Source organism: Manihot esculenta, chromosome 16, assembly GCF_001659605.2.
Source record: "Manihot esculenta cultivar AM560-2 chromosome 16, M.esculenta_v8, whole genome shotgun sequence".
Classification (NCBI taxonomy): Eukaryota; Viridiplantae; Streptophyta; class Magnoliopsida; order Malpighiales; family Euphorbiaceae; genus Manihot; species Manihot esculenta.
Window position 1 is genome coordinate 7401918 of NC_035176.2, and position 15527 is coordinate 7417444.

General features: G+C 35.8%; 1 protein-coding gene across 3 annotated transcripts; it reads right to left on the minus strand.

The window, feature by feature from the left end:
* Window positions 1-503: 503 nt before the first annotated feature.
* On the minus strand, window positions 504-7160 carry LOC110603601 (probable galacturonosyltransferase 10). 3 transcript variants are annotated; one of them, XM_021741384.2, is made up of 4 exons: window positions 6760-7160; window positions 6094-6165; window positions 5758-5973; window positions 504-2312 (listed from the first exon to the last, which is right to left on the minus strand). In XM_021741384.2, the coding sequence occupies exons 3-4, from the start codon at window positions 5905-5907 to the stop codon at window positions 858-860; spliced, it is 1605 nt and encodes a 534-aa protein (XP_021597076.1). In that variant the 5' UTR covers window positions 5908-5973; window positions 6094-6165; window positions 6760-7160; the 3' UTR covers window positions 504-857. The 3 variants fall into 3 exon arrangements, with proteins under 3 accessions (XP_021597076.1, XP_021597075.1, XP_021597077.1); XM_021741383.2 differs by lacking the exon at window positions 6094-6165 and having other exon boundaries at window positions 6760-7159; XM_021741385.2 differs by lacking the exon at window positions 6094-6165 and having other exon boundaries at window positions 504-2309; window positions 6760-7157.
* Window positions 7161-15527: the final 8367 nt, after the last annotated feature.

The window sequence follows — 15527 nt, forward strand, 5'->3', positions numbered from 1 at the left end:
GCAAAACTAAATTTGAAGGATATAATTAATTTTATAAAGAGAAAAATTTAAATAAAATTTTAAAAAATCACTCAATTTATTTTAAAATGAAAATTTTTTAAGCTAATAAAATTTAAATTCTTTCATTTTAAATAAAAATAGTTATTAAAAAATAAATGAATAAAATTAAATTTCTATGAAATTTTTTATTCCAAACCAATAACTCTTTGGACTTAAAAAGTTTCTTGATAAGCCTTGTCCATTGTGTCCTTGTAAAGCTAAGGATTCTGAGAGGCTATTGCCATATTGTTCGGAAAGTTTTGGTCTACAAGAGCATCATGCAATATAGTAGATGAATATTAAATACAAGGCATGGCAATCCTTTATCAATCAAATGTAGAACATTTGAAGACACTTTAGCTTTACACACTCATCTGTTGATTTAATGCAATGTTTTTAGTACAGGCAAAAGTTACATGAACTTCATCTACAATTTCAATTAATCAAGCAAAACAAATTGTATTGCTAAATGATAATAATTTATTGCTTTTATCAGATTTTCATCATAAAATTACCAACAACTTCCTGATCCTCAGGTTCAATAAATGCAGTTACAATTAAACTATGCACTGGTGCAGTGAACAAGTGCTGATTACAGTTACACCTCAGTCTACATGAATATAGACTATAGAAAAATCCTGGTCAATTGATAACCCTCAATGATTGATTTGAAAAGAAGCAATCTATGCTACAACAGGCAATATTACAACCACCAGTCATGCTTGATCTTGTAAAAATTGTGCAAGCATACTCGACTGCAAAAAATATATAGATATTCTTACACACCGTTGGAAATGTGAAGCTTCCCATGTCTGAAATCAATGGAAATTGCATTGTTGCAACAAAGGATGAGAATAATCTACATATTTCTCCCAGAGAGGTTTGTACTTTTCCATCCCAATTTTCAACCATGGCTTTGAGTTTCCATTGAAGTGCAATACCGCTCCCTTCTCTATCACGTGATGATCGACGTTTGTGTATCCCAATCCCAAGACATGCCATGAGGGATCTAATGGTTGCGTCAACCCATAGAAAGTCAGAAGTCCAGGCGGTAGAGTCCCAAGTTTCCAAAGTGTCCTGTCTACATTCTTTTCCTGCCAGTAATGATAAATTTTAGTTACATTTCTTCTCCTCCATTCAACCAAATCAAAAACATTCATCCCAAATGCCCAACCACATGCATCTGGATCAAAATGATCCCTTATGAGTGGGTGAGAGTAGTTGAGGTACTTATGGTACCGGTGAAATGTCTCCATGCAAGTTTCTACTGCACCATTGACATTGCCATCTAAATCAATTGAAAATAAAGCAGATAGATCCTTCTGAACCACTACATCATCATCAAGAAATACCACCTTCTTCAATGCAGGAAATACTTCAGGAATATAAAATCTAAGGTGATTTAGCATAGACAAGTATTTTGGGTTCCTGAACTTGATTGGAGTCCGACCATCATCAGTATGGCCCGAAAAGTAGTAGTTTTGAGTTTCAGAGTCCTGGAGCTGCTTAAGAACTGGAACATAAGACGCATTCAGCCACTTAAAGTCTTCAAACTTTTGAACCACAACAGTAACTCCTCCAAAGTCATTCATGGCAAACCAGGCCTTCATTGCAGCATAGTTTATTTCATCAGTTACAAGATGGAAGACGACCATATCTGGATTTTTGGAATTTAATGCAGTTGAATTGACCACAACTGAAGTTGCAAGTACATTATCAGAGAAGACACAAAAATGATAGAGATTGTTATCTCTAAGTTTTGATTCCATGCGCATTCTTTCATTGATTTTCCGCTGCAAATTTAAATTTCCAAACCATTCTGTAGTTAGCTTAATACCAAGGCAGTAAAGACCTTTTGGAACTTCTTCTGCAGCTATTTGCCCATACTTTGAACTCTTTTCAGTTACAGAACTCATTTGTTCTTCAAGAGCTTGGATTTTGGCCTTCAATCTCATAATCATTGTTGCACTATCATAATGCAGCTGTTGGGCTTGAAAGAGCAAAAGTGCCATATCACGGATTGCAGTTTCTGATTCTCTGATTGTCAATGGAGCTCGTCCTGTTGCAGCACTAGAAAGGAGGACCTGTGAATTGCGAATCTGGGCACTTAATTCCCATGCAAATTGCAGATTGTTGCTTTCTTTTGCAATCACTACAAAAGCTTTTGCAAGAGAAATTTGGTCGGTTAGTTGCCTGGTGACCGAGTTAGGGCTCAGCATTTCATCAGTAATGTTTAGGCCTTCCATAATCCTGTCATGATAGAAAGGTTTCTGCTGAACAAGAAAAGAAACACTTGACATTTTAGTTTTGCAAAAGGACATGACAATAATGGAAAGAGGGATGGTAGCACTATTTTATTAAATAATATCACTACGACAAACGGGAGAAATACGCAAAAGTTCAATGATGAGCCCAGGATCCTACCAAGTGATACTGATGCAACCACAAATGGGATACTAAAAATTACCAAATGAAGTATACCGTTTGCTTTTAAATCATGAAATAATTTAGCTTGAAATGTGAAATTCAGCAACCCATAGGTTTCTTTTAACATCATTATGCAATTAAATAAATAAGTTATACAGAATACAAAATGCTGACATGATTTTATGCAGATATTAAAATGCAAAAAGGAAAATAGCTTTTGCTATTTTTAACATCATATTAACAGGCTTTCCCACAATGACCTTGACTTTGGGCAAGAAAAGGAAACACACCAATTTTCATGATCTATATGAGTTTACTGCAATTATGCCACAATTCCAAGAGAGATGTTAGAATACAAAATTGTTTCCACATTCAATAAAATCTCTTTTCAGGTTTCTCTAAACTAAAATTTGCAATCATGAATATAAAAGTTATTCTCAAATTTTCTCCCAGCAACGATTATTCTAACATGATTTGAAATGATAATTTGATATTCACTTGTTCATATCCTTTTCCTTTCTCGCTAGAAAAATTAGATCAACGCCAAAAAAAGACTAGATTCTGTCTCCACTCCAACATCCATTGCTTAACAATAATAGCTTTAAGCCACTGAATAGGAAACATCAATGCTCAAAACACACTGTACACTTGTTTCAAATTCAAAATAATTATCTAAATCTAATCCTTACAGATGAAAAAGGGATATCAGGGTAGATTATGCGCTTAAGCACAACCTGGCCAATGCTATGGGCAGTTACATGTAATTTGTAAAAATAAATCTATGCAAATGCCATGATTTCAGTTAATTTAAGTTAATGAAATAGCAAGATAAATATTAAGTGCCTGTAAAACTCTTAGTGAATGCATCAACTCAACAATCTTATTCACTTGAGACCTATGTTTGAAGCATAGTTACCTAGATCATGATACACTTGAGTTGTGGTACGGGTACAGGGTATGTGGTATGCCAAGTAATGAAATATAGGATACATAGGGGTAGGCTTAATAGGTACTCTAATTCGACTAGTGGTATTTTTAGTTGGTACACCAATTTAATTTGGGGCGTGTAAATTATATTTATACAATATAATATAATTTTCACATAATTATAGTTGATAATATTTATATTTTCTGAAAATATTTTAAAGTTTAACTAATAAAATAGTAATTTATACTCTCAAGTTAACATTGCCACCGATTCCACTAACACTTAAATATATTATCTCACTTAATATGTTTTAAAATATATTTTCTTCTTTTTATTTTTTCTTCTTTATAGCCTTTCTACTTCTTCTTCCCCCCCTTCTCTTATTTTTCTCCTTATGCCTACATGCTATTGCACACATGCATATTTGTTTATCTTTCTTCTTTCTTTCTATTTTTTCATTTCTTATCGGAACCTCTATTTTGGTGAATCAAATTGTGTCTCCCAATTATATGGGATGCAAAAGTATCGTTTTGGTACGAAGTGCCCAGAAGGCAGTTCTGGGCACTTCGCAGGAGGGTTGAGAGAATCCACTAACTATATTTAGAAGTTACAACCCATTTCAAGAGTAAAATTAAAATGGAATAATAAACTTGGAGCAGACAGAGTCACTTGTTCCAGCCATCCAGTAAAGTTATCACACATCAGCAATAATTCAAGAATTTCTTTACAACAGGAAGCAACTAAAAATATATAGTTCTTAAAGAAAAGCTGAAGTAACATCTAAGTAACCATTCTATGATTGCACTTGCCGCTACCACACCTCAATAACCACAATACACAAGACGCAGTTATAAATTCATACTATAATAAACTCTAATTATTATTGCCTTATTGGTTCAGAATAACATCTCTCATAACTCAAGCCCTTAATTATACAACCAATTTACATTGAAGTTCTGCTTGTTGAAACAGAATTTGAGTTTTTGCAGGAGACAGGAAGCTTATGCAGAGAAATAAAAATTAAAAAAAAAAAGAGCAACCCCTCACAGATATTATCTTAACTTTTTCAAATATATGCTTTATTTGTCCTTTAATCAGTACTCGTACGAATTTGCTTATCAATTTCTTCCATCTAATATGCCTAATTTTCACTAAAGCAGTCATCTTCATCCAATGACTTCCCTCACTTCTCTTTTAACACTTCTACAGTTTTCAGAACTTAAACCATCAAACTTAATATTGATTTCTCTTTACAACATAATCTGATTTAAGTTGACTGAACCTGCTTTTTGGCATATATCCAAGCACCTTTTTTGCTATCTTTAAGCTTTATAAATAAATGATATCAATATAGCAACTGTTAAAATGAACCTACTATGTGTTGACGTTTTCAATCTTAGTTACTCTAGTACACCTTGCAGGATTTTATATCTTCTTCTGTTAGATATTGCTGCTCACAAAGATGAACCAAGCATGTCCCCGAAATTTTTCCCTCCTCCCTAATCAGCATCACAAGACAACCAAAAAAAAAAAATTGCAAAATTGGAGGCATTTATATTAATTTCATAGCACTTCTGAGAATCTATTACATGCCAAATTTTGAAGCAAACATGACATACAGTGTAAGCTTAAAAATGAAGCATTTTCTTTCACACATATGAACTACAGCAGGATTTTATAGAGCAAGTTGTCAACAGTCAACCAGAATCATAAATATTTGGTGGATCTGAGTTAGTGACTCCAATAAGATATTTAATTGATATCTTATAAACGGATTGCTTCTTCAACATTTAATTGATATTTAGCCATAATAAATAAATTAATATAATACCATTTAACATAATAACAAGCAAGAATATAATGGACAATATACTGTGTTCCCCAGGACTAAAGTATTCAGGGAATCAGATCCATCTGCAAGTTTATGATTCATAACAATTATATATTCCTACTCAGTGATGCAATGCTTTGATCCCTATATGATATAACACCTCCACCTAGCTGAAACAAAATCACAGATCAAACAACAGTTCCATTCTGAATTTAAGAAAAAAAAACAATATCCAAAGAATTTTCAGCTACTGCCTAGTCATAATAGTGCCATAGTCGTTAAATCTTAACCTCTACTAAGCCCAATAACAGCACAACCACAAATCCAAAGAAGTGCTATTGTTGCCTCTCAAGTCCTAAATTAAAAAGTTCTCAGAGCTCAAAGATCGAATTCCCACATTTTATCAGCAACCAAACACAGTAGAAGCTCACAATTCAACCTCCCTCTCCCCACCCACACCCAAAAAGAAAGAAAAAAATTAAAAAAAAAAAAAAGAGACAAAAACAAGATGAAATAATTAAGATAAACTTGCCTTAGAATGGGGGGGTCTGGATTCAATCTGACTCTCTTTACTGAGAATGATTATAAAGAGCAAGACCACTATACCACAAAGTGTCCACCAGACCACATTCGAACATCGCCTTTTTACCGGCCTTCGAAAATCCGTTGGTCTCCGCCTCATTCTCCTATCTCAGTTAGTCAAGATTCCAGCCTTCTGCTTATTTCCAGAGAAAAGTTTAGAAGTTTCCTGTAAAAGTATAACACACTTGAGATATTACTTGGCACAGATAAAATGGATCTCAGAATTGGGACTGATTCAAGTTAGGGCTTTTCTATATTTGGAAGCTCATGGGATTTTTTTTTTTACCTTTTCGAATTTATCAAATAATTATTGAGAGATCTCTTCCTCTCCTTTTCTCTGAGTCTATAACTTCCATAACTGTTTCTCAAATAAACAAAGGAAAACTCTCAGCTTCATTTCCTACTTTAGATTCTACTGCTTAATTATTTTCCCTTGAGACGTCAATAAAACTAAGGTTCAAAATATTAATAATTGGCGAGAAGAAATTCTTGCCTGGACTACAAGTATTAATAATTGTCACTATTATATGAATACCACAATACATTTATGCCTTTAAATAATTATAAACTCGGTCTATACAAATTTTCCTTGTTTGCTTTCTGAAGATAATCTGTTTGCTGCCCATCTTGTAATTACTGATATTTTTCTACAGATTTCTTGAAGGGAACTTCACAGAGCCCCTCTACTTCGAAAAATATTGTAAATAACAGAGATTATATACAGGAAAATTCACTGTTGAATCCTGTGATATATATATCGCGCTTGCAATCACCAGATCGTAAACATTAACGAAAATCAGAATCAGATCAATAATGCAAATCGAAATATTATTAAGTTTTGAACTTTCCTTCTTAAATATTGCTACATTTCCTTGTAAACAATCAGAGATCAGCTATAGAAATCCCACAACTATATCAAGAAAACTGAAGAATAGGAAAGCTAAAGCCACACCTCACAGAAACACAGATCTCCTCCTTGGCTTATGAGCGGTGCTTCTACAGGCTACTGGTGGCGAGAAGCGACGGTGGGAAGCATGCAAGGCCCCCTCGCACCGTGCTGCTACTTCCCGTCGCTGACTCGCCGGTTCTGCGTTGCTGGTATCGATGGTACAATCGATTCGTGCTGTTGATGATTCTGCGTCGGACCGTGGCTCCAATCGGTTCTGCTGGTGGCGCTCAAGGGGCTGGTGCTGGTTGATGGTTCTGCTGGTGAGGAAGGGACGGTGGGAGGTTTTTGATTGATAGTGTCGGCTCGAGAGAAGGAGCTCACGTGAGAATTTTGATGTTTAGTTAGGGCAACAAAGGGTTTTGCTTTTTCTTTTTTTCTGAAAAATTAGAGAAAAACTCATCAGTGTAACCTTTTTAAATTCTTGGACAATATTGAAAAGATTTTAAGCTATCAACTTTCTGAGTAAATAGATTTAGATAATTATATTATAAATTTATTAAAATGAGATTATAGGCAGAAAAAAAAAATCATGTTTAAAAAAGTATCTATTTCGGTTAATTAATTCCTTTTTTTCACTCAAATTAATTTGTGAATAGAATGATTTAATATGAATTCATTTTTTAGATCCTTGAATATAGAAAAATTATAATAATGATATTATTTTCTCTTTTACGTTAGGAGTTAGGAGTATTCAGTTTAAATCGAAAAAATTAATCGAATTGAATCGATTTAAAATTTTGGTTCGATTTTTTATGCATTTTGATTCGATTCGATTTTTAATTTCAAAAATTTTAGTTATTTCAATTCGGTTCGATTTTGATAAAAAAAAACGAATCGAATCGATTAGTGGTAATAATATATTTTTTCAATAATATAGAGAAATTAAATCATATTAAAATTAAAATATTTTAATTAAATTTTAAAATATTAAAAATAAAGCGTAAAAATAAAAAAAAATTATTAAAAATCGAAATCGATCAAACCAAACCGAATTGAATCGAATCAGACCGGTTTGGTTCGATTCAGTTTCTGACCAAAATCAATTCGATTCGATTTTCATAAACACTAAAATTTCAATTTTCAATTTATTTAGTTCGATTTGATTTTAAACCGAACCGACTGAATGCTCATCCATATTTTAAGTGATTTATTTAAATTTAAATTCGAGACTTAATCTGTCAAAATAATAAAAATTATAATTTTAGTTCACTCTTAAACTTATTTTTATCAACAATGTGGTATGAGTTTTTTTTCTACTAAAACTCTTATGAAAACTCTGCAAAAACATTATTGATTCTATAAATAAAATAAAATAAAATAATAAATATTTAACAATAATATTGATAAAACATAAAAAATGAAAAAAAAATGCAAAAGTAATGAAACAGAAGAAGAACAGTATCTTTGATATTTTAGGAAGATTATAATTAGAGTATTTTCCCTCTAATTTATACAAATACATGACCTAATTAGTTTTTATTATTTGAAGGGCTTTCCCTTTATAGAACTCATGTCTTCCTATCCTATCTATAACAAAATGAAAAATTTTCACTTCTCATGAGCTAATCCAAGAGAAATACAAAATTTAAAAATAATATATATTATTTTGAAGAATATACAAAAATAAATAAGTTTTCAGTTCTTTAAAGAAAGCAATAAAAAATATAAAAAATGGTGAAAATACTATCTAAATGTCCGCATAACGGAAAGGATAACATGAGTTAATGATTTGAGTTAAATACATTTTATTAAATACTCAAAAGCTTTGATGGACTAAAAAATTTATTGAGGGGTTAAGTAAATACTTGGATAAATATTATGGGTTTAAAAAGTTCTTTTTCTTTTAAATTTTTTTTAGTAGTGGATTGGGGTATAGGATTAAACCTGAAATTTTAAATGAGTAATATGACTTTATCCACCGGACTAAGTCAGAACGGCTATTTTAAAAATATATTTAAATGATTTTAATATTTTAAAAATTTTTTACTCTCTTCATTATTAAGTGTTAGTATAAAAATCTAAAAAAAATTAATATAGAGGGTTTTTAAGTAATACTTTTACAAAATTAAAGAAACAACTAATAAGTTTTTTATATTATAGAAACTAAATAATAAAATTCTAAATGGCTAAAACAACTAAAAAATAACTAATTAGTAGATTTTTTTCAAATCTTATAGATGTTTTGTTGACCAATATAGAAAGTTTCTAATTATTAGGATTCAGATCTTTAAAATCCTAATTAGACTTGATTATAGGGGTTTTATTCTTATTATAAATATTCCTATTTAGATTGATTTTTTGTGTATAAATACTCAAACTAAGATCAATTTAATTGGAATAAAATTAAAAATTCCTCTCAAAATTCTTCATGGTATCAAAGGTTAGCCACTTTAATTGGTATAGGTTTCAGTCTATCATAAAAAGGCAGGGTTAATTAATAGGTTAAGTTTCTATACGACTATATTAAGGGAGTTGTTCGACACCACCTGTACCGAAAGAAAGCCCATCAAATTTTCAACTAATCCCCAGCGATGTAACCCCACTCCGAGCATGCTTGTGTCCTCACACACCGCCATAGCATTCTACGTCTCCTTCCATCACCTTCTGGGCCCTCTTTCCAGCATGTCTGCCTTTGACCGGCCCTATGTAATCACCGGCTAGACTCCGGTATCGGAATTCCTACCGTCCGGTGGAATCTCGGATGTCGGAACCCTCTAGAAGGGTAAAATCATGTTTTTATAAAATGTTTTCATGTATTTTATGGTTTTAAGTAAGAAAGAAATTGAGTTTTGAATGAAAGTGACCATAGAGGGAAATCCATGTTCGGCCGCCGAACCTCATGTTCGGCCGCCGAACATTGTGGAGTTTAGGAAGCACTTTTGGCTTCCGAAGGTGGTCTGGCCAGCCACCTATAAAAGGCCCCGTGTCCGAAAACGGGCGAGTTTTCTTCCCCATTTTTGGTCCACGGTGAGTCCATGCCCTCCCATGGTTGGTTTTGATGATTTTCTTCAAATCTTTCAAGTTTTAACAAGTTTTAACTTGGTTCTTGAAGATTTTGAGCTTAGATCGAAGTTGTGAAGCTTGGAGACCTCCGGAACCCATTTTCCCCAAATCTCCAAGTTAGGTCACACCCTCTCTCGATCTTCAAGAGGTAAGCCTCAATCCTCACCTTCTTCGATGTTCTAAGCAAGTTTTATGAAAGTTTATGGGGTAGAAATGCATGTTTAAGTTAGTAGTTTGTTGTTAGGGTTAATGTTGAGTTTATGGATAATGTATGTTGTATGGGTTGCTATATGTGTTTGTGTTGGGGTTTAGGTTAGTTTGAGACCCCTATATGCTTATGTATGTGTATATGCATGTTGTAAAATAGCTAAATGCATGTTTGAAAGATTTGGGAGGCAAAATATGCATGAAGAGGCTGAGTTCTGCCACTTTGGAAGAACTCAGGTTCGGTAGCCGAAGGCACTTTCAGCCGCCGAACCTGCCTGTGGTAGCATGCTTTGGCTGCCGAACCCTGCCCCCGAAAGTTGAACTTTCGGCTTTGGAGGGGAGTTTCGGCCGCCGAAGGTGCCGCCGAACATGCATGAGTTTCGACTCTGGAACCACTTTCGGCCGCCGAAGGTGCCGCCGAAAGTGGCTGAGTTTCGGCTCTGGAGGGACTTTCGGCCACAGAACCTGTCGCCGAAAGTGCCCTGTTCAACCTTCCTTTGCATGATTTCTATGATTGTTTTAAAGTGTTTTGGGGAGTTTTTGGAGAGATGTTTAGAGTCATGTTCATGTAAGTTTGGTCCCTCATTTGAGTCCCCCTGTGTAGGTTCGGACCCGAGGAACCAAGGACCCCAGCAATAGAATAGCTGCTTTAGAGTCAGCCTGAGGTGAGTAGAATGGACCTTTATTTCCAAAGAAAATAAATAAATTCGAGCATGTTCATGCATCACGAATGCCATGTGATATATTAGGTTGTTTGCATTAGAATTCACGAATATGTTGCATTGCATAATATGATGATGATGTGGATGAATGTTGGATGATCCTTTAGCCCTCACTATGATATGATATGATATGGTGATGATACGGTATAAAAGACAAATAAGGCCCATTCTACGCCCCTGGCACATTGAAATGTTATGTAGAGGGTTATTGGTGACAAGTTCATCCTTGATGTGATTTGTCTGTGATGTGATGCATTCCATGATAGCATATGTTTTAAATGTTTTTACTATTCTGCTCACTGGGCTCTAGTAGCTCACCCCATTCCCTTAACCCCAGGTTTGCAGGTACGGGATAGACCAGGAGGTCAGCCATAGTAAAGTCATGTTTTATGTAATAGCTAGATGTGGACATGAAAAATATTGTAATGTAACGTATAGTACAGTAATGTAATGCAATGATGTATATTGAGGTTTAGAGTTGTGCTTGACCCTAGTATGTATAGTTAATCCATTTTTCACATGATCTGTGTAATGTTTTAATGATGTTTTATGTAAACCAAGCTTAATGTATGTTATGTTACCCCATTGGAGCATTTGATGAGGGCTCCAGTGTGGGGCTTTATATTTATGGTTATGTGCTTGCGCAGGTTAAGCTTGGTAAATGAAAGAAAAAGTTTAAAGTTTTATGTATATGTTTGATCATGTATGGGATTTAACAGGTATACAGGAGGTATGTTTGGCTTGCTACGGGTCTAGATGACCTTAAGTCGATCTGGATCCTAGCGCCGGTAGCGGTCCGGATTCCGGGTTGTTACAGATTGGTATCAGAGCCCTAGGTTCATATGGTCGGACCTAGAGAGTGTCGGGCTCATAGATGTTCTAGAAGGTCAAGCACAATAGGAAAAATCATGTCCACTAGGATAGGATGTAGAGTCCTGTCTTGAATGATGATGTGAAATGCCATGATTTTATGCATGTGCATTGATGATATGCTATGTATATGATGTATGTGATGTGGGTTCATGTGCTTCCACATGAACCATTTGATGCTAATGTTTTATGTGATGTGTGCTGTTTTTCAGTAATCAAGATGAGAGGAACTTGTCGATCTGCACGATTGACTGGAGTCCCACCGGAAAGTGAGGGCACGGATGCGCGTCCTCCTGCATTGCCTAGGGCAATGTCTTGCAGATCTAGTAGAGAGAGGACGTCAAGAGACCCTAGAAGGTCTTTTGATGTGAGCAGAAGGGGAACAGTTCAAGGTGGAGTGTCAGCAGATGTGGGGGATGATATGGATGTGGATCAGAGGAGGGATGTCAGTCTTGGTGTAAGCATGTCTGAAGAGGGCATGGGAGAGTCTCAGGGAGGCACTCAAGCCTCGGGGTTTGTTCAACCACCCCAATACCCACCCTTTTCACAGAATCCTGGGTATTCAATGGGAGGTATATCGGATTACCCCAGCTTTAACCCTTATCCTCCTTACATGCCATACCCACCTTTCTATCCACCGTACCCATAGTACCCTATGTACCCACCCCCATCCTCTTATCCAGGTACAACAAACCTTAATCCAGGGGATGTTGCACCTCCTCCACCACCAGCAGAACCTATAGTCCCAGAAGCCCAAGTACCTAAACCTAGCTCATCTGGAGGGAGTAAGGTCAAGATGACTGGTTACTTGAAGTTGGATGCTCCTAAGTATGAAACAGGTGATGATCCGTTTGAGTATCTCAGGACGGTCAAGATGATAACAGATGAGTTAGGGGCAGATGATAGTAGAACCATTCAGATGGCTGGGTTCACACTGAAGTGCAAGAAGGCCCGAGAGTGGTTTAAAAACTATGTGAACCCAAGGTTGGATAGTCTATCATGGGAGGAGTTTGCGAATAAGTTTGCAGGATGGGCTTTCCCTGATAGTTCAAGGGAGTTGAAGATGATTGAGTTTGAACAGCTAAGACAGATGGAGGAGATGAGTGTAGATGAATACACTGATAAGTTCTTGGAGCTATTGCCGTTTGCAGGGCAAACTCTTGACACAGACCAGAAGAAGGCTAGGAGGTATATCATGAGGCTTCATTCCAGGTATTCCTCCTTGATCCAATCAGCAAAGAGGGAGAGTTTCCATGCTATTGTGGATATGGCCCGGAGAATGGAGGCTAGTGCAATCATTGAAGGGAGAGTTAAACAGTCTGTGGCTCAGTCTTCGGGTTCCAAGACCCCAGGTGGGGGAAGGTTAGATCCCTCTTCTTTGAGTACAGCAGCTTCAGGCAGTAAAAAGTGGGCTAGTACCACTAAAAAGTCTAAGAAGAATAATTTCTGGAACCGCTTGAAGTCAGGTCTGGGATTAGGAGGTGGCTCGAGCTCAGGTGCAGACAGTGCAGTTTGTGTGAAGTGTGGGAAGCCGCACAAGGGAGTATGTCGGTATGGGACGACAGCCTGCTTCAGATGTGGGCAGGAGGGACACATGGCACGGGAGTGTCCTAGAGCAGCTTTTATGGCACAGTCCCAGCAGACAGCTTCTGGTAGTGTGGCTCAGCCAGTAGCTCCAACTGCGACTCAGGCCAGTGGCAGAGGCAGAGGGAGAGGGGCAGCCTCTTCTTCAGCGGGTTTCAGGGGTGAAGGTCCATCAGCTCCAGCGCGGATCTTCACTATGACCTTTCTGGTTATCAACAATTTACAACTGCAGATAGTGGTGAAAGGATCGAATCCACAGGGAATTGAGAACTTACTTATTTTCCTTATCAAGCCCAATAAAATAAACTGAAACAAAAATAAATTGAAAAAGAAGAAAACTGAAACGAGATAAAACTGAAATGAGATAAGACTGAAAGAAAAATAAACGGAAAGCAAAATAAACCGAAATGAGATATAACGAGATAAAACTGAAAGAGAAATAAACGGAAAGTAAAATAAACTGAAACAAGATAAAACTGAAAATGAGATAAACTGAAAGCGGAATAAAAATAAATTGCAGTAAAAGTAAAATGGGGGGTTTGAGATTGATTTGATTAATAAACTACTGAAAGCAATTAAAATAAGCTAATAATAAAATAAAAGAGAAATAAATAATAAGAAAGCTCTAGTTGAAGAATTGGATCCACTTCAGTTGTTGGGATTGATCATTGACACTTAGCTTCTTTTGATTGATTCAATAGATTAGTTATGGAGATGGAAGACGCTTCTCACCACTATGTCTCTCCTTATGATTAAACCAATTAGGGAACGTCCTCTAATTAATTACTAATTAACAAATTGTCAAGGAACGTCCTTGGACCTTAGGCATCAAAACAATTGTTAATTGCATGAAGAAAGAGAGAGATCCAATCCTAACTACTCAAACGCATGAGATGTTGCTAGATCATACAATTTCCTTGGTTTTTACACCAAGTGTTCTTATGTTTAAATAACCCAAGCAATTACGGACTTAAATCACCCAAACTAACATATTATTACCTTGCAATCAAGAATCAATTGGCCATATTGATCAAAACAACAAAGCAACAATGGAATTAAGCATGAGATTGTATGAATATTGAATAACAAAAGATAAACAATGTTAGATCAAGTCTCCCAATCAATAAAAAAACTAAAGTATCACCTAATCTTCAACTAGAATAAAAGATTTCAGCCTCTCATGGCTGAAACAAAATTAAAAATAAAAGAAAAGAAGAAAGGTAGAAGAAGAGATGTGAATTTCGTAGGTGCCTCCCAAGGGGGCTTAAAAGTTGTGTGGAGGCTCCTTATGTGTCTTTTTATAGTTGAAAGTGTTGCCCTAGGTCTCCTTGCTGCCCAAGAGGTGGTTGCTGCCCAAGTTGCATCTGAAAAGGAAAGAATCGCGTTTGGTGTTTCAGAAGAAGAAGGATGCGCGCCTTGGCCTTTGGAAGGCAAGTGGCATGCGCATGGACTGTAGAAGAGGAAGGAGAGCGTGCAGTCATTAATGTGCAGAAGTGGAAAGAAATCTGTCCAGTCTTTCCTTTTTAGGTGGAGCCTTCGTTTGAATTTTGAATGCTGAATGAAGAAGAGGCAAGTGCATCTCCTTGAAATCTTGCTGCCTAAATAGGAAGATTTGACTGCTGCAGTGTGTGCATATCTTTGAATGAGGAAAGAAAGATCTGCGATTTGAATTTCAAATAATCTTCTGACTGAGCTTTCCTTATTTGCTTTTACTTCTGCACTTCTCTTATTTGAGGACTTTCCTTTTCTGAAAACTTTCCTTATTTGACACCTTCCATAATTGGCTTCACCTTCTGAATAAGGAAAGAAGAATCTGCAATTTAAATTTCAAAGAATCTATTGATTGCGCTTTCCTTTTCTTGCACTTTCCTTATCAGAAAACTTTCCTTATTTAGCACTTTCCATATCTGAAAACTTTCTTTTTTGGGCACTTTTCATATTTGGCACTTTTTGGCAGTTTTAAGAGCATTTTCTCCAGATTGTCTCTTTACACCTAATATCTGCAAAACATGATTAAAACCACAAAATTAGGTAGAAAAGGTGTAAATAAACATCAATAAAATCATGATAATATGGACTAAAATATGCTCTATCAGTGTCCCGTGTGGGACTAGGTTGTGTGTTGATGCAAAATGAGAGGGTAATTGCTTATGCTTCTAGGCAGCTGAAGAAGCATGAGTTAAATTATCCTACACATGACCTAGAGATGGCAGCTGTGATCTTTGCACTCAAGATGTGAAGGCATTACCTTTATGGGGTAAAATGTGAGATCTTCACAGATCATAAGAGCCTGCAGTACATCTTAAATCAGAGGGAGTTAAATCTGAGGCAGAGGAGATGGGTAGAACTACTTAGTGACTATGATTGCAAGATTCAGTACCATCC